This window comes from Alligator mississippiensis, chromosome 5 (genome assembly GCF_030867095.1).
Source record: "Alligator mississippiensis isolate rAllMis1 chromosome 5, rAllMis1, whole genome shotgun sequence".
In the NCBI taxonomy this organism is placed as follows: domain Eukaryota; kingdom Metazoa; phylum Chordata; order Crocodylia; family Alligatoridae; genus Alligator; species Alligator mississippiensis.
Window position 1 is genome coordinate 19,505,849 of NC_081828.1, and position 22,064 is coordinate 19,527,912.

Below are 22,064 nucleotides of genomic sequence, written 5' to 3' on the forward strand. Positions count from 1 at the left end.
TAAAAATAGTAGGGCTGGGTGGATTTGTCTTAATTTTGGATCCAGTCAACCACTTCAAATTATATTATTTTCCTGTTGCATAGGAAGGAAAAATAAAGTCAAATACAAAGATATGGTACATAAATATATCATGTACTCTAGCACAACTGCTATCTTGTATCTGATCTGAGGAAGTGAGGCAGGGATAAAGTGGTATTTTCCTTCCCTGTGCTTAGCACTATATAGGTTGCAATTACAAGACAAACTACTTCTGCAAAACAGAGAGGTGAGGAGGTTCACCTATTCCTTGCGCAGGTGCCATTGTTTGGTCTACTGACAAGTACAACACAATGGGTGCATCTACACATGCATTTGATCCAGAATCAGTTTACTCGCAAGTAAACTACTCACAAGTAAATGCTCCCGGGCAGGCATCTACACATGCAGGGAAGTGGGAGCAGATTTGCTGCTAATGGCAGCAAACTGCTCCTACTTCCTGGGGCCCTGCAATGGGCCCCTGCTGCCACCAGGGGGAGAGCTCTAGGCTCCACCTGGGTGCTATCACAAGGGCTGGCAGGGCTGGGACATTATACCCTGCCACCAACAGCTGCCTGCCACCAGGGTGGGGACAAGATCCCCCTGGCATGGCAGTAGGGAGCACCTGGCCCTGGCTCCCCTATCAGGGGCAAGGACTTGGAAAGAGCTGCAGGGGAGGGGCAGGTTCCAGCCCTCCTGCCCTGATGCACTGGTGGGGCAGTTAGGAGCTAGTTTGCTGCTAGCTGCCCCACCAGATTGGGACAGGAAGCTGGGACCTACCTCACCTGTAGCTCTTTCCAAGCCCTGTGCCTCGGTTAACCAATCAGGGCTGGGACCTGCTTCTAACCAGGACAGTTCCCAGCCTCTACTCCATGATTACAGGGCAGAGGCTGGGGAGTCTGTTCCCCACCCAGCTACACGAGTGCAGAGCTGGGTGGGAAACAAGCTGGGGAGCATCTGTGTTCATTGAGCTGGGTGGGGAACAGGTTCTCCAGCCCCAGCCAGCACGGAGCTCCCAGTGCCAATTCCATGGTCATGGGGCCGGTGCTAGGAGATCCTCATCTCCCAGCCCAAGCTCTAGTTGTGGGCCTCAGGCTGGGAGACCTTATCAGGCTGGAAGAGAAGGGTCTCCCAGCCCAAGCCCTGTGACGGGAGCTCGGGCTGGGAGATAAGAATCTCCTAGACCCCACTCCCTGATCATGATCTCAGAGTGGGGGTCTTGGAGCTCCCTGCTGCTGCCAGGGCAGGGAAACATGGTCCCCACCCAGGATCTGGTGGCAAAGACTGCCCCAGCAGCTTTCAGGGGCAGGGAGCAATCTCCCGCCCCCTGGTGGCCAGCTGACTGGGAGCAGACTTGCTCCTGGTCAGATATCTACATGCATACTACTGCACTATTACTAATCACAAGAAAATTTGCTATTTGCAGGTAGCAAATTTACTTGTGATTAGTGAGGTTTACTGCACAGTAATCATGTGCACATGTAGACACATATGCTTACTGCTTAGTAAACTACAGTATTCCGCAGTAAAGCATCTCGTGTAGATGTGCACAGTACTGCCTAGAGATACCTAAGCTAGCCCTAAATGACCTAGCAGGCCACAGAAGCAGTATAGCTGCATTAGTGTAGAGCTGAGTCCTGATTAGTCTGGGCAGAGTGCCACATGGCATTAGAGTACATAGACATCCTGAGTTATCTACATATTACCACAGTAGTGTGGAATTCTCCAGACAACATAGCCTTGAAAACCTGGCAGCTATTAATTTTTAAGACACTTTGAACCTACATATTGAATACTTCACATCCAAAGAATAACCATCAATGTAAAGCTACGCATGACTAGTCCTTATATAATCTATCACTCAAGGCATGTCAAGCCTAAGAAAAGAGAAATCTATTTGCAGCCACATAGCAGTTAAGACTGACAAAGGTGCCACTTCCAGCCTGAACAGGCATGTTTTTATGTCAAGTTAATGAAATATTAATGTGACATCTCAATTGTGCATTTTCTACAACAAACAGAGGTGACAATTGACATCCAATAGGAAGCATTTATTGTTTTAAAGTGTGCTAGTAACAAAGTAAATTTTGATCAGTTTTACTGTAAACATGTACACCCTTTGTAGCACATTTCAATCCTTACCCTTGCCTTTTTTGTTATATCATAACTCTATAATTTAAGGTTTGGGGCATTTTAGAACAGGCAGACAGGTAACATATAATGATACTTGATGCAACAGTTAAAATTGATTAGCTGCCACAAAACATATGGTCTGGGAATTCCATACAATACAACCTTTCAGAAAGCTTACTTTGCACTTTTACACAAGTCTTTTGACATTTGGAAAAGTTAAAAAAATGGACTTGTAGAAGAAATTACTGAAACCAATATGCAAAGAAATCCTGAATTTACAGGGTATAATTCCAGAGACAGTGATGTTTTTAACTTGGTGTTCAGATGTGTAACTTTGGAAAAAACTCTAAAATTGTTGGGTACCTTTCTCAACATGCAGACTACAAATACTTTATGGCACAGGCCAGTTTAATATAGTTGACAACTGGGAAGACTAAGTTTGCTGCACTGGACAAACTTTGCTTGCACTTTAATTCATGAACCCAACAAAGAAACGAAAACTTGACTATGATCAAGTAGGAATTCGGCTTCTTAGATATTCCAGTACTGCAGCTGTTCCTTTTGCCAAAATGGCTGCTCGAGGAGTGCGGAACGGGTTTCCTTCCAGCAGAAGTGTCCTAGGGAAACAGAGAAATGTGTTAGTGTCAATGGTTTGTTTTTTATAGCTGTATTTTATTCTTTTAGCAGAATTTTAATCACTGCTACTCTGTTTCATAGTAGGCTAGCTTCTCAAGAGACTTCTTATTCAAATACTAGCATGCCCTGCAGATATGCACAGACAGGTCTATTTGCATGACCTGAGAGCATTCTGTACAATTTACATTTACGAAAACAGAGTATTCACTTGAGTCTAAGGTGAGGGGGGGAAAAAAAAAGCCTAGATTTGGAGTTGAATACTGACCTGGGCCTGTGGCCAGAGCAGTAGCTGCTGCTTGCCTTGAGGGCTTCCACCACTGCGGCCACTTGGCCAGGGCCAAAGCAGCCGCAAAAGGTAAATTGGGAAGCATGCAACTGGAAGGGGGCAGGTACTGGGGGCAAGAAAGTGGTTCAAGCCACCACCTACCTCTTCACAGCCTGCCACTCCATTGCTCCTTTCCCTGCCAGTAGCCTTCCCACTGCTGCTGCTTCCCCCGCCATAGCAATGGGGAGACAGATTTAAGATGACCCTCCAATAATCAGATTCTATGCATATTTGTTAACTACATTCTCTACACAGAAAATTTTATCAGTGCCATCTTAAATTCAGAGTTGCCTTGGATTTGGGTAAATGTGGCAATACTTTTTCAGCAAAATGTCTACCAGGCTGCTGACAGATGTGAAAAACAAAACAGTGCTTTACTGGAAGAGGTAGTGCGTTCATTTGACCTGGCTCCCCAGTACCTGTATAGATCAGGTGCGTCAGTGTGGCTTTTTGGTGCTTTTATCTAATAGCTGATTCAAGCAGCTGTTAGATAAAAGTGCTAAAAAGCCTGCTGAAGCATGCAATCTATAGAGACCTTGGGCAATGCCTCTTCTGGGCATGTTTTGTGCTTGGCGCAGGAGTGTGCTGAGCTAAAACTAAAGCGTTGGGTTTTTTTTTCATGTTTGTAAGCAGCCCCAGATGTTAGGAAAAGGACTTTATTTATTTATTTTTTTAAACAGGGAACCAACAGGTTGCAATGCAATACCAATAGGTTATGTTCAGCCTCCCTCCTTTATGCAGTGTATATGCTGTACACATGCTTTTATGTAAGCACAAGGTTATGGCCCTGTAAGTTCCCTCATCAGTTAGAAACTTTAGTCATGCCCTTTTCCAGAGGATATGTTTAACCTACCCCATTAACCTATAGCCTACTGAATTCAGCAAGCTACAGATCTTGAGGCTAGGCCTCCATCTAAGTCCCTTTGGGTATTCTGGTAGGTATTCTTAGAACATATTCAACACAATGGGTGTATCAGGCTTCCTACAAAACATAGTTGCAACCAGTGCTTTGAAAAAAAATACAAAGGAAGTGGTGATGCAGTGCCTCCTTTTTGTAATAGCCAAAAGGTCAGAGCATTGCCCAGGAAGTGAAAATGCTGTGGTCAGTTTTCTCCTTCTACCTCCCAAACTATAGATGGTTCTGGATTAGACCCCAAATTCCAGCAGTGACTCTGCATTTTATATGAACAAGTCATTGGATGAAAAGTGAAGACAAGGATCAGAATCCCAGAAAATCAACTCTAGGGAGTGCCCAACTTCTGTGGTACCCTCTTCTACTTATTCTCTGGAATAGCCTATAGCAGGTGTAGGCAACTCCCAGCACGGGTGCCAGATTGTGGCACCCAAAGGCATTTTGCTTGGCATGTGTGCCTCTGGGTGGATGGCGGGGAAGGGGCCAGGGCTACACAGCAATAGCAAGGATTGGGCCCCTCATACTCCCCTGTCATCCACCCCTGGCACACCAACATCTTACAAGTTGGAAGTTGTGGGTGTTTTCGGCACTCTGCCCAAAAATGTTGCCGACCCCTGGCCTATAGCCTGGCAGGTAAGACATGCTACTAGTATAGGGGAATATGGGTTTGAACGCCATCAGACAAAGGATGGAATTCATTAAGAGTTTCCTATTTGCTGAGCAGGGGTTCTAACCATAAGACTATTTGAAACAAAGGAAGATATCCACCCAGTATCCCTTCATGACATCAAAACATTTTTTGCAGGAGGCAATAAAGACAAGAGGGCTTGCCATCCCCAATGGAATCAAGGATTTACTATGTGTAGTAAGTTTGCAGTTGACAGCAGTCACTACCTTGAACATCAGAGTACCCAAGGAACAGTATCACAGGCAATAAAGTAACCTGCCACATCAAACCCTGTAATTTAGTGGATTGGTTACAGCCTGAAGCTTGAATGTTTATATCCTCATATGCTTGATCTTCTTTAGCAATATCATAACAAGTCTTTCTTGAATCCAGTTAAACTCCTAGCCCCAGTGCTACAGATTGATTTCACCTGCTTTACACAAAGATTGAAAGGTACCCAAGTCACAGCTGATAGTTTCCCTGAAAGTCCCACCCCCCCATCTTTTGTGTTGAAAAAGATAAACAGGTTCTCAATCTTAGTAGTAACTATTTCATGTGTTATTTGTTTTGTCTGTTCTTTAAGTAGAACCAAACCATCTTCCAGTTTCCCCCTTATCAAGCAGTCTTGCTCAGCCTCTTATGATTTGCAAAACCATAAAAAACCCCCAAAAACATTTCTTAATCCTTGGTTTCTAGTATAGCCTTTGAGACACAAGCAGAACTGAACAGAATAATCTACCTGAGCATGTAAGCTAAATGTGTATAGTGGAAAAATGACATTAAAAATATGTATTATGTTAAAACTGATGACAATATAATTTTTCAATCCATTGATGACCTTACAGACTCCTCCCTCCACACCAAGTACCTGAAGTTAATTTAAAACTCAGCAATGTGGATGAGGAGTTGAATTATTCTTTCCACCCTGGGTTACCTTGCTGGTGTCAGTGCTACATTCCATCTGCCGTTATGTCACTGTTCACCTACATTTATTAGGTCCCTCTAATTTCCTCATCCCCTTTTCCATTCTTTACTCACGTTGAATATCACTGTTTCCTCCTCATTATGTTTCTAATACTGCTCTCTCTCTTTTCCTGATCATTGATTAATATGTTAAACAGCAGCTCTAGTACTAACATCTTGGGACAGTTCATTGTTAACCATTTAATTGTGACAAACATCCATAAAACAAATGTCAAAAGAGAGGCAATATATGTATGCCTAAGGACTATCCAATGTAATGAGACAAAGCCCGTAAAAAGTAGGGATCACGAAAGTTGAAAGCAGACCAACTTAGTAAACTCACACATTGAAGTTGCACTAGCTACAAGAGTGACTCAATGCTTAACCACATGCTCAGTCAAATCTCTGTAAGGTGACTTGGCCTTACTATAAATATACATCATTCTGGTTTGGAAGAAAAAAAGTTAAAAAATGAATTAATGAAACAAAACCTTCCTCTCTTTTCAAATAGTCCTGAGAAACTATGACAGAAATTGCAGCTGCTTCATATGGGATTGCTAGAAGTGAGACATTTTTGGCACTTAAATCTGGAAACAAATACATTTGTGATTCTGCATTTTTCCCTGAGCAAAGAAAGTATGCAAATAGAGTCTCAAGAAGAATATTCTCTAAATAAAACAAGCTATTTTACAAAATTCAAAACACAGTCACCTCAGAGTTTCACAGTTTCCAAGTTCTGGCGGCACCTGTAGGAGGTCATTATTCTGAAGGTCTAAGGTGCCAAGCTTGTCCATCTTCTTCAGCTGGAAAGGATCTATAGATCCAACTTGATTGTTACTAAGCAGGATAGTTTCAAGTGTTGGGATGCGATAAAGGACACTGGGAAATATTTTAAACCTACAAGAAGATGCAAACACATTTCCTTTATCAATCAAATTAAAAAATAAAGTAGTACAAAAAGCAAAACAAAACAGATTGGGAGGTGAAAGCATTTTAACGAACCATGTTTCTTATTAAATACTAATTTTTTTTAACTTGCATTTTTGGAAGAATGGAAAAGATACCAATTATTTTAGTCCACAAATAGAAAAAGAAGTGGAATTTGTCAGATGATTGGCCAGCATCTACATACCAGAAAACATAAGGCAAGGAAGGAGGATTCATTTTGCAAACTGTAACTAGTAATGACACTAGCCAGTCCAGGTTAACATTTCTTGTAAACAGATTCACTGCATTCCCCAAACTTAATCCCATTTTGATTCCCCAGAGACCTAAAACATATACATTCTGCTTATGGACAGTTCCTAAATTAAAGAGAGCGTGAGAGAGCTTTGCATTTAACAACATTTTGTTGGCTGCCTATAGCAAAAAAAGAAAAAACAATTCTGAGCAGAAGTGTCAACATTTGTAATTATCTAACATTTTATCTACCCACTGCTTCCATAAGGTGACAGCTGAGTAATGCAGCTTTGAAACATTAGTGATGAGCGCACTGGTCCACACAATTAAGAATCTTTCAGAAATACTTATTTAAAACTATTTTTGGATTCTGCTAAATACCAACATCTGTCTTCGTAGCATGACACACAGAATATCCAGAGATTCAGCAAAAATCTCAAATCACCACACCATTTTGACAACTCATTTTCAGTATCAGAGAGAGGCAAATTTTGGTCCCAAGGAATGCTTTCCCTTTATATATTCATATGGGAAGAGCCTTCAATGTTGCACTTCAGAACAAAAGGGATATTTGCTGAGTCATAAAGCCTGGAAGAGTAGAATGTAATTCCTGTGTTGCATAAATGTGCCTTGATTGGCTTAATGAAGGGAAAGTTATTTCTAGACCACAGAATTCTTCTCATTGTTTCTTGCTGGAAAACAGAAATGTCAGAGATCTAATCAGAGTACCTGCTGAGTTTGAGCTGGTGCTTTCTTCCTACTAATAGTTTTTATTCACTTTGTTTTAATGGCAAAATTTTGAAGAGGTTCACTGAAGTGTGGGTAGTCTGAGACAATGGAAACTCTTTTGGAGAGGGAATGTTCAGTTATCTCATTGTGTGGTTCAGTTTGCTTCTTTAAAAAAAAAAAAAGAAGCATAGTATAGCTTTACAGAGTCAGGGCAAGCAGGATCTATACGATAAGCAAGGCAAACTGGGTTTAGCCAGAACCATGCTGTGATGGAGAAATAAGTCTTTAAAGGGCAAAAAAGAGCCTACAACTTCCCCAGCCCATTGCCATCAGCCTCCTAATGAAATGGGAATTAACAGGAAGTAAATAAAAATAGAAACAATTTAACTGAAGAGCTCCTAGGAAACCAGCTTCATCACTGCTTCCTTGCACCACTAAAGGTGTCAGTGCTTTCTTTAAATGTTTGCAATCAAGTTAGATGGGCAGCTTTGCAACAAAAACCAAATTATGCGTAGAGATTGGGATTTTCTAACACATGGTACTGGGCAATTGATCCCCACCATTTCCCCAGCATAAATAAATGGTCACTCATTTCTCAATCCTACTAAAAATTAACCTAGTGGATTAATTAGAAATTATATGATGTGGTCATAATAGGAAGACCACAAGTCCAGGAAAGCACTAGACAGATGTGAGAGAGAAATCCTGTCCCCACACAGGCCCAGGCATCTTCATCTCCTGCAACTCCTACTTTCAGCAACATTGGTCAATATGTAGTCAGTTAATCATTTAAAACAGAAATTTGGTAACTCTTTCTTTTCCTGCTGTGTCCAGCTGGTCAGCAGTCAAAACCCCACTTTGGTATGCTTCATTACTGCTCTGGGAACATGGTAAGAGATGCATGCCACTATGAATGGTATGATGAATCTCCTTCACATATACTTGTTCTGTCCACTTCCTTTTTGGGCCCGAATCAAAAAAGGACTGAGGTAGAATTTAGATGCAAGAGTCTAAAGTTGCAATTCTGGAGGGAAAAGTACTCTTCTGCCCCCTATTCCAGCAGCACCTTCACTTTTGCCTTTGAAGCTCACAAGAAAGGAGCAAGCCCCTTCTGGTCTTCAAAAGAAAGGCCATAAGGTACCTACTGTTAAGAGAAGGTCCCAAGCTGTGGATCCCAAGTGGATGGAGGAACCTCCTTGCACCCCCACCTGAAGCACCAACAGAGGGCAAGATTTCAGATATCTCCCTATTTCCAGTGCTTCCCACTAACTAACTAAGCAGCTGTGCTCCAAGCATGCTGACCTGAAGCAGCTTCCTACTCAACATGCTGGCTGTTCTGGCTATTATCATTTTGAGGTGATTCATTTTACCCATGCCCTGAATAAGGGATCCTAGGTACCTAACACAGGGTTCTGGATTCCACTTCAATGTCAGGCATGTGCAAGTCAGGTGTTCCTGTGATTAACTTCTAGAAAACCAAGTCTTTTATTGGATCTAGCCCTTAGGATTCACTCATTTGAGCTATCAGTCAGCCAGCAAAAGTGTGCATGAATTTTCTGAATACAAAAGCACCACATTGTGCATGTAGAAGACTGTGTGCGCACTCTAGTCCCCTGTAACCTTCCTTGAAAGCTGGGCTATAAGTTCATATGCACAGACTAATTCTACTTAACATCAGCATGGCAGGCAAAAACCATGCTAGTGCACAGCAGAATTAGTCTACTGAACATTAGTGTCACACAAAAAAGCATGTGCCAGCACTGCTGCACAGTAGCGCTGATTATGGCGCATTAAGTTTAGTACCGGTTATTACAGGTACTGTTATTACAAGTACTAAACTTAATGCACCATAATTATGGTGCACTAATGAATGTGTAGATGTGCCCTGTGTAGATGTGCCCAGTGGATCACAGATTAGTACTGATTCTTATATCAGAATCCCTTAGGCACTGTTTCCTTAAGCCAGATGTAGCAAGGCTGTGCTTGCAATGTATGTATGAACACTGTGGGAATGAAAAACTGGAAAGGATGCAAGAGAGATTTTACATATTTTGTAGGGGTGCATCAATAAAGATTTTTTGGGCCAATACCAATGGAAAATTATTGACCAGCCATATCGGCCGATACCAATCTGATTGCCAATATGAAGCTTGGCAGCTTGGAGAGGAGTGTCCAGATGGTAAGGCAGTTGGGGGGAAAGGGCAGAGGAGGAGGCATGGGGGGCAGATTGTAGCCTCCACAGTGAGGAAGTGGGGCTGGGATGGGGCAGGCACTGCGCAGAGCCATGGCTCATCCAGGGGGCGTGAAGGGGTGGCTCCTGCTGCTGCACGCACCCCCCCAGGCCAGGCATGGGGGGCATGTGCCCCCTGGCTCTGCGTGTGGGATAAGGGCAGGCTGCTGATGCACACTTGGGGCAAAAGGCTGCACCCGACGGGGGGGGGGGAGGGGGGGGGCAGGGCTACAGCCACCCAGATATTTATCATGGTCCTCCCTGTAGTTCTCCTCCCAGCGCTGCACCTGCCCACCTCAAGCGCAGCCCAGCGGGCAGCCTCTACCCCAAACGCATAGCAGCAGCCCACCCTCGCTTCGTGCAGATCCAAGGGGTACAAGCTCCCCATGTCTCCTCTGGGGTGTGCACAGCCATGGGAGCCACCCCCCCTGTTCTTGCCCCCCGGATGAGCCGTGGCACCGTCCCGCACCCTGCCCTGGCTGTGCGGTGTCTGGCTCTGGCCCTGCTCCTGTCCCACTCCCTCCCTCATCACTGGGCCTTGATCTGCCCCCCCTCCCCCCTCCCACACACCCCTTCCCTCCCCCCATTCTTTCCCTACCCCACAGACTTACCAGCCAGACTCTGCTTTCCAAGCCAGGCTGCACTCCTGGCTGTGTGCAGGATGTGGCTGCACATATTCACGTGGCATTTATTGGTGACATTATCAGCCACATCAGCCAAAAAAAGTCGATTGCCAATAATGTCAATGTTCCTTTTATCGGTGCCGATATGATATGGACCAATGTATTGGTGCACTTCTAATATTTTGTGATACTAAACTTTTTTGAAATAGGCTGAAAATTACTTAAGAGCATAAAACATACTAACAGAGAGCAAGAAGACTGAACCTCTCACAGGCATTCTCATTCTCACTTTGCTGCTTCAGAAGGAAGGAATTGCATCCTGTATTTTAAATGGACTTCATGTCAAACACCCAACGAGAGGGACAGGACTCTGTGTTTATTCTTTTAAGAAGGAACTTACCTAGCTGACTTTTATTGGTAGCAATGCCACATGTTCATACCTGTATCAAGTCAGGATGCAGTAATTTCTTCCTAAACCATGGGTCAACAACCTATAGCCCACACTGCTGGGGCTTCAGCAGTGTAGGGCCTCCATGATGGGGGCTTTGCCTATGCCATGCTGTAGCTTGGAAGCACAGAAAGCAGAGGTGGCTGGGTCCTACCATCATCCCACCCTGGACTTGAGCTGGACCATTTTGGCCCATTACCAAAGAACACTGCCAACCAGTGTCTTAAACCAATAAGCAAATACTAACTGACTAGGGAGAGAAAAGGCCATCCATTATAATTTAAAATGCATCTTTCGCAGGTAGGTTAGGTTGGAAGGGGGAAGAGGTGGGAGGGTGCAGAGAGTACATTCAACTACTCACTGATAAAGTATTAAGGGTAAAATCTTGGCCTGACTGAAGTTAATGCCAAAATTCCACTAATTTCAATAGGGCCAGGATCTCATACAAGACATTTCTCAGAGAAGCACGATGAAGCATGTTAACTGTATAACCTCAAAAATACACAACTACACTGACAGGAGCATTTCTCCTGCCAAATTCTTTTTCCCCCATCAGCATCAGTGAGAAAAGGAGTCTGAAGTATAGCCTTCTGGTGAGGGAAGCCAGAAAGATGGAGGCAAAGGATGTTTATCCTTGCCCAAATAAGACATACAGTGCAAACACTTCTCTAAGTATTATTTGCAGACTGCTGTGAACATTTGAAGTGCAGGAGAGAGGGGCTTCTGGCTGCAAACAATGGAGGAACATCTGAGCTGTGATGGACACCATTTCACCTGGACACAAGACAACTTTAACAGAATTGCAATGGAACCATTGTGGGAGTTTTTGTCTTTGGACCCTGCTACAAACATGAAAGATCAACACAGATTGGACTTTGCCTAACAGGCAACATTTTAATAAAACAAATAGAACAGTACTTACCTATTAAAGGCAAGATTTATTATTTGCAGTTTTGTAAGTGCTTCCATTTCTTCAGGTAAAGATGTCAAAAAGTTATTTCTAAATTGTAAATAAAAGCAAACAGTATTTATAAAAGTTTTAGACGGATTGAAGTTAATTAAACATTCCCAGCAAGTAAAAATTACATGTATTTGCCAGTCAGCCCTTTATTATCACATGGCATACTGCCTACCTGCTCCCACTGACATGCCCCAACCCTGCTTTGGGAGGTGAGCTGGTAAATAAAGCCCCAGGCCCTCCACCTTCAGCCCCTCTCCAAATCTCTAGTGTGGTCTCTACTGTGCATAACAGCAGCCCACCTGCATATATTTCCAGGTTTGGAGCATGCATACTGGCTGAGCAGGGAACGTTTGGAAATAGCCAGCCAGGGCTCACTGCTGCCCCAACGTTATTAAACATTTCTCAGTCTTAACCTTCCTGTGTCTGGCTCCCTCCCCATCAGTCTCATATGATCTTACTTATCTTCACTCTCCCTTTGCCTATTTTACTCCTCCTGCTTCTCCACTTTCAGCAGCACATTTATTTTAAACAGATTATTTTAATTTAAAACAAGACAAGGCAAGCTGCTGCATCTGGCACTATGCTTTACTTGTTTTCACTTTTGTGTCAGTGGCACGATCCTACTGCCTTGAATGAACACACTGAGCACCACAAGTTATTGTAGCTACAAATGCAGTTGCCCAAAGATACACACTGAGCTCACACAGCACACCAGACCTGTATTATTCTTGTGGGGATGCAGCTTTTATCAGGATTAGCTGCCCCTGGGTCCCTTTTCTGATAGTTACCTAAGACCTCTGTGTAGAACCCTACATTCAATCAAGTCTTATTTACTCAAATACTATCCACTTAATACCTTTATAAAGTGTTTAGATCTAGGTTAGCACCTGTCTCCAGATATATTAATATATTTTGTACAGACCAACAGTATCACAGAAACCTTTAAAGAATGTAAATATTATTTCATTACTGATATACTCCACTATCTGGTTTAAAAGGGTGTGAAAATATATTACTCAAAAAGACCACAAACCTGACATCCACGTGTGTCAATCTGTGAAGCAAACAGAGCTCCAAGGAAATGGATGAGAGCTTATTGAAGCCAAGATTGACATCACAAACTGATTCTTTCAGCTCTACAATCCTGCAACCCCAATACAAAAAATTTTATTAAATGAGCAAAATACTTTCCATCTTAGTCACTAAAACCCTGTTCCACTGTGAAGTCTGATCTGTGCTCTTTGGAATTTCAGTGGCAATTTGGGAGAGAGAAAATAGTGGGAGTGACACTTAATAAAGCTGCCTGTCCTTGAGCTTTGCATTTTAGTGTCAGGACAAAACTCATATTTAACTTTCTCAGGCTGCCTTCACTGATATCTAGTTATTCTATGAAAGTTTGATCAGATAAATGCAGTCAGCAGATATTTCAAAGAGATGAGGTGAGGTGAGCTGACCTTTCACTGTTAAAACAATACTTGTATAGAAGTTATTAAGAAGGCACAGAAGTTCAACATACCAGGAGCCACCAGGAGATGCAGTGGATTAGTGTAAATTTCAGTTTTTTGTTTCTGTCCCATTAATTCATTTTTGTGAAATACTGAAAATATTATCTTACTGCTCTCACAGACTACTGAGATAATTAGGAGACACTCCAATGTAAAGAATTAGGACATTCAAGAAGTGTTGAATCCATTTGGAAGAAACTGTCCTTAAACCAAAAGAGGTAATTAACATGCAAAATAATCCTCTATCGTATTATAATTCTTACTTATATTCCTTCCTTTTTAGAACCTACTTACCCACACCTTCCTTGCTGCTGAAATGCAATAGTCTTAAATAAAGTATTATTTTAATAAACTGATTTTCTGTAGAATTGTAGAAACACATAATTAACCCAATTTTCCCGTGAGAGATTTCCCATGAGCTGCAGGGCTCCTGGGCACTATAGCAATACAAACAAACAACATTAACCAGACTCTGTACAGACTTGTTAGCCCATCTACATCATCGTCTATCTGAGTTACAGTACTACTTAGTAACCTCGTAGAGGATCAGGCCCTATTGTGTTAGATCCTGTATAAACATATGAGCAGACAGTCCCTGCCCATAAGAGGTTATGAGCATTCATATAGGACTCAGTACTACAACTTTTACTCAGTCAAGTCCCCAATTAAAATTAATTCAGATTTCACCTGAATAAGGTCTGCAGTATCAAGCCGGTGGCTATATATAACAGTACTATATAGCAACTACAGCCTCACTGACACAGAGAAGCAAGAGTGAAAATTAGACATTCAGAAGGTGAATGAATAAGTATTGCAACAAAGTACTCTGCTTCCACAAAACAGTGAGGGTTGGCATACCTCTTACTACCTAACATTCATTTTTAAGTTATTATGAATTATGTAATATATCAGTTCAAATCTTAATAAGGATTGTGGCTCTTCCTTCTCCCAGGCTCACTCTTCACCCCTGCCCCACAACAATGGTGGTTTGACTGGGTCATCCTGTTTAAGCTATAAAGCTGTTGTGCCAGATAACAATTTCATTAGCTACACATTACCCTGTTTAGTATCAAGCTAAAACATCCTCTCCAACTTCCACCATCTTTCCTGAGGCCCACAAAAAACAGATATACAACTCTGTGCCATTAAAAAAAAAAGAGAGACTAAATGAATTACTGTCTTGTTGATTTAGACTACAACCTCCTAGACACAAGGCCATGTCTCCCAGCATCTAAAATGCTAGTTCAGCACACAGTTAAATGCTGACAACAAATTTTGCTCCCTAAATGTCACAACAAAGCTTTCTGTGGCCTTCTAGATGTAACAAAATGAAGCTCAGTAATGTGTTGCACTATAAAAGTTGTGACTTCATGTTGGGACAAGACACCAGATGGACAGGTAAGGGAAAAAATACAGAAATTGTTTGACCTTTCAAAAAAAATGCTGGACTGAGCTACCTGCAGAAGGTGACGTTTAAAATTGGGACTCGTTCGTAGTGCAGGGCTGAGCTAATGAAGTACTGATGAACACAAATTATTTCTTTGTAGAGGAACAGGTGAAGACTTCATAGACAAAACAATGAGCAATTCTACAGCTTTACTTTGCCAGTTAAGTGACTGTATTTTTATTATGTGAAATTGCACTTGAGTGTCCTCTCATTCATTTCAACAACTGTTAGGCAAAACAAAACACAAACAAAATGAATAGTGCTGTGAAACCATCCCTCAGCCATATCTTCTCCTAATTATTCTTTCACACAAAATTCACCTGTTAGCATCTACAGAACACACCTGCATACTACTTACAGGAAAACTGCGTGCATCCTATTCATAACTTTGGAATCATATTTTAGCACATTTAAGATAAAAGAGTAAATATTCTTGGAGAAAAAAAGTTTAACACATACTGCCATAGATGCAGAATGGCATATAAACCAAAATATGGCTGCTACCTGGCAGGAATTTCACTGAGCTGATTCTTGCTCAAGTTTACTGTGGTGACAGGATTGCTTCCTACTGCGTTAAATACTTCATCAGGAATCAAAGCTGCTTGTTTCTCACTGAACAAAGAAAAGCACTTCATTTAGCAGAGTAAAATGAACGTGTAAATCTATGTATTAGACTTTATTCCCCTTTTACACAAAAAATAAGCAGTAAAATAAGTTTTATTCTAGTCCAGTTAAACAGATTACAGGCTGGAAGGTGCTATGACTTAAGCAGTTTATGCATATAGGCCTGTATGAAGCAGCAAGTATTTGCTTCAGATTCGCCTGATTCAGAGGGACAGTGATTTGATTTGGAGATTTGAATCGCTGTCCTGATTCAATTTGGCTGAATCAGATCTGAAGATCTGATGCTGCTTTGGCCACAAGCTAAACAGGCAGCAATCCTCACCATGCTGGACACAGCTGCCTCCAGCTGGTAAGTGTGCTGGGGTTGGGGGAGGGGGGAATTGGGGCTGGGACAAGCTGCCCAGCTGGGGCGGGGGGTACGGGATGCAAGCGTGGCAGCGCTTGGAGCAGGGGCTCCGCTTGCCCAGCTGGGGGTAGGGGGAATAAAGGGGTGGGATGCAGACGTGGCTCGCTCCAGGCAGAAGGGGGCAGCTTGTCCCAGCCCCAGCCCCGATCTCTCCCCCACTCCCCTTCCCTCCCTCCACCACAACAGACTTGCCAGCTGGAGCTAGCTGTGTCCAGCATGGTGAGGACTGCTGCTTGTTTAGTCTATGACCAAATCTCCGAAGCAGTGCCGAATCTTTTCCAAATCAATTTGGAACTTTTTATTGGTCTCCTGATTCAATTCAGATTTGGAGATCTGGTCACCGAATCAGGCCAAATCTTCTGCAAATCAAATCAGCTACCAAAGCTTCGCACAGCCCTAATAACCACTATGCAGATAATCAGTTTGTTACAAGGCAAACAATGGGTGAAGAATTGGAAATGGCATTGTGTTAAACATTTAAGTGAATAATGCACTTATCTGCAAGGCGTATAAAGGGAGTAAACGTGGATAACTCTGCAAAATACATACCTATATTCTAGCAATTTTAACGCAGTTATGGCATGCATGTTAATTCTTGACTCGCTTGGAAGAGTCATGGCTGTCACAGGAGGTTCCTCGCTTGGGTTAGTTATATCATCTACAGAAAAAATGTACATAGGCAAAATTATGAAAACAGCATCCAAGTGCTCATATCTGTATAAGAATATACTGTACATAACACCCCATTCTCTACAGTCTGTTGTTTTTCACTTGCAATCTTAATGCAAATTCTGTGAGTTCTGAAAACAGCATAATATATATCTGTTTAGTGAGTACTGAGGATTAAGGCACGCAAAGAGTTGATTTATGCATGCACAATCTTTGGCATAAAGCCTTAACAAACCAACCACATGCATGAGTATTAGCATCTGACAGCAAGTACAGCTATATTGTCAGCCTAACTTCCAGTAAAGGAAACTATAGCAACTTTAAGTTCATGGAAGAGCGCCTAGCAACAGAGCTAGGTTAGCAAGACCAGTCATCCTTTTAAGATAGGGAGTCAAAAACAGAAGCACGCATTATTATTCAACCCAAACTTCTATGAAACAAGACTGCTGCTGCCAGCTAGCTCTCAGACACCATGGCAACCGGTGCAATTCCCAAATCAATATTGTGTTAAACTTTATTAATCTAACACTAGCTTTCTTACCTACATATAACATTTCTATATACAAATGAGCATTTGAGTATCTGATCTATAGCCAGATTCATTTTACTCACTTATTGCTAGGACTGAATTTTTCTGAATCCAACAATTCAAAGATTAAGTGCCCTACAGATGTGCAGGGTACCAGCTCTGATGCACTGGAAATCCAGCAGGTCAGAGCAGACTCAATCGAGTCTACCGGAGCATGGAAATAAACAAGTTCCAGCAGACTAGAATCACGTGTATCAGCATCCCTGCACCAAAAAATGGTGGTGGGCCGCTCTGAACTAAAGCTTGTTTGATGATCTTTAGTTCAAAACACCCCACTACTATTTTTCAGTGTAGGGTGTGCTGATACACATGACAAATCGGGCACTTTTGAATTAGCATGGTTCACTAATTTAAGTGCCCCCCAACACCTGGAGCATGTGTAAAAATGCCCTAAATGAAACTTCATACCTGCACTGAACTGATTAACACTGCCATCTTTTGGTGCAGCAAGATGAAACACATTATTAAAGAAAAATCAAGTGCCATCATTTTCAGTGAAACATCTTTTGCTCCGAAGAAAAATGAATTGGGGGGTAAGTGTACCTGTACATATGTGTAGTATATTTGTCCAATACCAACATCTCTTTTACATTAAATGAAGAAATAAAACGTAGATGAACAAAAACAGCTGATTTGGTTACATTCGGAATAATTTTAAAGCCTTGTAACTTTTAAAAAGGTGGATTTTTCAATTTATATTAAAGAGCAACAGTGTACCTTGGATTTTGCTTCTTAGATACTTCAGAAGTTCTTGGGTGCCTTTCTAAAAAGACAGGGGAAAACGTCAGGGAAAAAAGCACTTGCTAAATATTACTTTTGTAGTTTTCTTTAGACAAAGAATGAAAAATTTCAAAATTGCTGGTAAAGTTCTATTACTATTATAATGTTGTCTGACACTTCCCATAATAAAATCTCCATTTTCAGTAGCTTATAACTTTGCCAAACTTTAACTGTTTCAGGTGAGTCTAAGAAAAAAAATTCAGCTAAATTTTGAGAACAAGGTCAGGGAAAAATATACTTGCCCATACAAAAATAGTTAGGCAACCTATTCTTTAAAGTCTCTAGCATAGTGCTTCTCAAACTTTTCCTCAAAATGACCCCACTTCCTCAGCATGGCTCCCTACTCTCAACCCACAGCCCACCGCCCCTGAGACCCCATCTGCTGATGTTGCGACCAACATTCCCTCTAAGGAGCAGCAGTCTGTGAGCGCGCCACCTTGGTCCGGCGTGGGACACTTACCGAAGGAGGCTGGGGGCCGGATGCTGGGGCCAGGGGCTGGCGGCTGGAGCCAGAAGCCAGCAGCCAAGGGCCAGGGGCTGGAGCCAGAGCCTGGCGTAGGCTCCCCAGCTCCAGGGAAGTGCTCCACTCCCCTGCATCAGGGCCGGGGAGTGGAGCACTTCCCTGAAGCTGGCAGAGCCTGCGCCAGCTGCCCGCCCCAGCCTCCATCCCTGCCTTCACCTCAGGGAGGAACTGTTGCCTGCCCTAGTGAGGCTCTGCCAGCTCCGGGACACTGCTCCGCTCCCTGGCCCTGACGTCACGTGCCTCCCTCGCTCCCCGAGGTAATGTGGGGGAGTGGAGCAGTGTCCCGGAGCTGGCGGAGCTTCACTGGGGCAGGCAGCGGCTCCTCCCCAAGGTGAGGCAAGGCAGGGATAGAGGCGGGGGGGGAAGGCTGGTGCAGGCTCCACCGGCTCTGGGGAAGTGCTCCACTCCCCAGCCCTGATGCGGGGGCGTGAAGCACTTCTCCGGAGCCGGTGGAGCCCACGCCAGGCTCCTGCCCCAGCCTCTCCTCGCGCGCGGCCTTGAAAAGGCTGTGCACGGCCACACTTTTAGTTGTGTGCGGCCGCACATGTGCGCACCTTAGTGGAACCTTGGTTGCGACTCACATTTTGGGAACTACTGCTCTAGCATCCACAAGTCTTTGCCCACAGAACAGAAATTTAACAGCTGGCAACCTTCATATCAGACACAAGCTTTATGTCACAAATATCCACCCAAATTTGGTAGTTACAATCATTTGGAAAAACTACTGTTTACTTCTTCTCTCAGTACTCTTAGGGCAAACAGAACTGCATATGCTTCATCCCCATACTCTTATGGCTGTATGTTCCCTCCAGGTAACAGGCACTGGGGTAAAGCTTGACATTCCCCCATCATTTCCATGGTTTCTCTTGATTGTTGCAAATCTGGCATCAGAAATGAAAAAGGAAGTCTGTCTCTCCTGTGCCTTCAATAACCTCCCCCCCACCACATATGCTGACATCCTGGCAATGAGTCAAGGCTGCCAGACGTGCATGGGGATAGAGGAGAAAGACTGGGGAAGAAGGAGTAGATTAAACAAGGAGTGTAGATGGACTGGGACAGCAGGGGAGTGGAAAGATTGAAACCAACTGGGAGTTGAGGAAAGATGAAGACTGGGCTGAGAACTGGGAGGTAATGGTAAACAGAGACTACCTGAATAAGGAGACTGGGAGCCATGCAAAAGGAAAGGAGGTGGGGAGTGTATAACACAGCCTGATGACTTGGACTGGAGTGACACAGAACTGAGATCCTGGACAAGGGAACTGGGGACAAAATTATGGTGAGATAGAGCAGAAATAGGAAAGCAAGAGTAGGTAGCAGAGAAGTTTGGGTCTCAGACATGGTGCAAAGGAAGGAGATTAGGACTAGATGGGCAAGGCCAATGGGACTGGGTGAGAAGCAGGGTTTTTTTGCCCAACAGAGACCATATTCCTTCTAGAGCCTGCAATGAAACTTAAGATTCTCTTGAATCATCCTTCACTTGCTGTCAGTAAATAGCAGCCCTGGCTGGAATGATCTACTTGGGGCCAGTCCTGCTTTGAGCAGGTGGCTGGACTAGATGACCTCCTGAGGTCCCTTCCAACCCTAATTTTCTAAGTCTGTGAAGCTGGCTCTCAAAGCATAGCCCTAACGCAGAAAAGGACAACTGCTCCAGTGCAGTGCTCAAGTGCCAGAGCTAGGTGATAACCAGAAGGTTTTGATTCTGCTAAATGGGTGTCAATCTGATGCTGTAAGACAGAATTTCTGCATCTTTGGCCTGATTAAAGTAAGAAGAAAACAACGCTCCAGCACACACAAGAATGATAAAAACTGCAATTAGGCATACATATGGGAATGCCAGAATTAAATTTGGCCTTTCTATACCTACGTATTAGGATCTGGTCTTTAATTCCAAGATCACATTCTATTTTTAACAGGTGGACTCCTCAGAGATAATGGACAACATTCATTTAATAAGGAACTACTCAGTATCTTGTTTTCTGTTTATTTTTGATGCATAACTACATACTGTTTAAACATCACTCTGAAGAATTATCATCATAGGCTTTTAATGGCACTTATCAATATAGTAGCAGAGTACTTCACAAATATTAACTTAACAACACCAATGAGAGATGGAGAAATATTACTGCCATTAAATAAATGGAAAGCTAAAGCACAGTAAGATTAAAGTGAAATATTTCCCCTAATGCAGGTGCCCAATTTGGAAGATTTCAGTTCTAATTTGTAGGGAAATTAGCATTATATGCCATTTACCACATTCAAAGGACATCTCCCTGGGAATTGTATTTCTGCCAACAGGACACCAGGTTCTAGCTGTGTATGCAGAAATTGGAAACTCAAGCTGTGACCACCTATAAAAAGTTTAAGTTACTAGCATCCCAAAGACGCTCTGGAAGCAGAAGTACTACAGTTCACAAGGACCAATTCAATCTCCTTAACCTCCTTCCTCATACACTAAATGCATTACAATTCCTGCAACAAATGAAACAGAGGTCTTACAGACAACAGCCTCCTGTACTACACACACTTCAGAGCAGTTTCATCTTCTATATTGAATCAGGTGAAACATATTCAGTGGTCATGTACTTAAAGACTGCATCATGAGGCACAAAAAGGGGCTAAACTGAGGTTGTATAGGCTTCTTTAACTCTGGAATTTTCTAACTTTGGAGTATTTGACTTTGAAAAAGTAATAGCATCTTTTAACGTGGGAAGGTTGTGTTTATAATATAAATATATCAAGCTGCATCTGTTTTTAAGTGTACTTGCCTGTAAAATGTCTCTTCGAATAGCTCTCAAAGGATTTCCCTCTAGTGCGAGGAATTTCAAGTGAGGAAGGTTCCCCAGTGCATAAGGCAATCTGCAGATAGAGACAAAGTAACTTCAACAAAAGCATTAAATGATTAGCAATAGTCCATCACTTCATCTAGTATTCTGAATCAAGCACAAGGAAGTCACATTGTTAAAAGTAGTAGCAATTAAAATCAGGACCACAAAAACTCTTGCACAAAGTCCTTTCTTAAAAGCAAGCAAGCAAACAACAATAACAAAAGAAAACTGATGCACAGAGAAAATGAAACAGTGAATTACTGTTCAAACCAAGACTAGAATCTCTATCTGTGTTTCAGTATAGATTTACATGGCTTTAATCTTACCTACTAATATCATTGTTAGCTAGGTCAAGTCGCTCCAACTTTTGAAGCAAAGTAATTTCATCAGGAAGCGATTTAAGCTTGTTATCTCTAAGCTCCAACACACAGAGAGAATTCAAATGCTTAAGGTGCTCTGTGTTTAACACTTCAATCTGATTTTCTCCAACATGTAACTCCTAAAGAAATAAAAGATAATTCACAAAAATATTATTCCAGCAAAATAAAACATATTCATTTCACAGTTGTGATGCTACCTGGAAAAAAAAGTATGGCAAACCTCCAAGTAACCTATGCCAGCAAGATTAGTTTATTTAACTATTCATGCAGGCCAAATTCCTGCAGCTAGACTGCTTCCAGTTCCTGAGCTGGTTTGTTTAAAGCTGGTTAGGGTATGCCTATGCTGCAATACATTATAACTGATATAATGCATTAATTGAGCAGTGGTCAGTCATCTTTTAAGGCTGCAAGCCAGATTGACACAGCTTGGATCAGAGCTGGGGAAGTGCTAGGATCAGCTTCAGCCAGCATCTGTTCCCAGAAAGCAACTG

The 22,064-nt window shown here is 42.6% G+C and overlaps 1 protein-coding gene across 1 annotated transcript in view; it reads right to left on the minus strand.

Moving 5' to 3' along the window:
• Nucleotides 1–2,051: 2,051 nt before the first annotated feature.
• Nucleotides 2,052–22,064, minus strand: part of LRRC40 (leucine rich repeat containing 40) — a 30,404-nt gene continuing 10,391 nt past the window's right edge. The window contains exons 7-15 of the mRNA XM_006273266.3: nucleotides 21,520–21,692; nucleotides 21,134–21,224; nucleotides 17,780–17,825; nucleotides 16,354–16,462; nucleotides 15,279–15,386; nucleotides 12,856–12,966; nucleotides 11,784–11,861; nucleotides 6,364–6,549; nucleotides 2,052–2,765 (exon numbers count right to left, since the gene is read on the minus strand). Of these exons, the coding sequence (XP_006273328.2) occupies nucleotides 2,660–2,765; nucleotides 6,364–6,549; nucleotides 11,784–11,861; nucleotides 12,856–12,966; nucleotides 15,279–15,386; nucleotides 16,354–16,462; nucleotides 17,780–17,825; nucleotides 21,134–21,224; nucleotides 21,520–21,692 (1,008 nt within the window). The 3' untranslated portion in view covers nucleotides 2,052–2,659. The remainder of the gene's footprint in view (nucleotides 2,766–6,363; nucleotides 6,550–11,783; nucleotides 11,862–12,855; nucleotides 12,967–15,278; nucleotides 15,387–16,353; nucleotides 16,463–17,779; nucleotides 17,826–21,133; nucleotides 21,225–21,519; nucleotides 21,693–22,064) is intronic.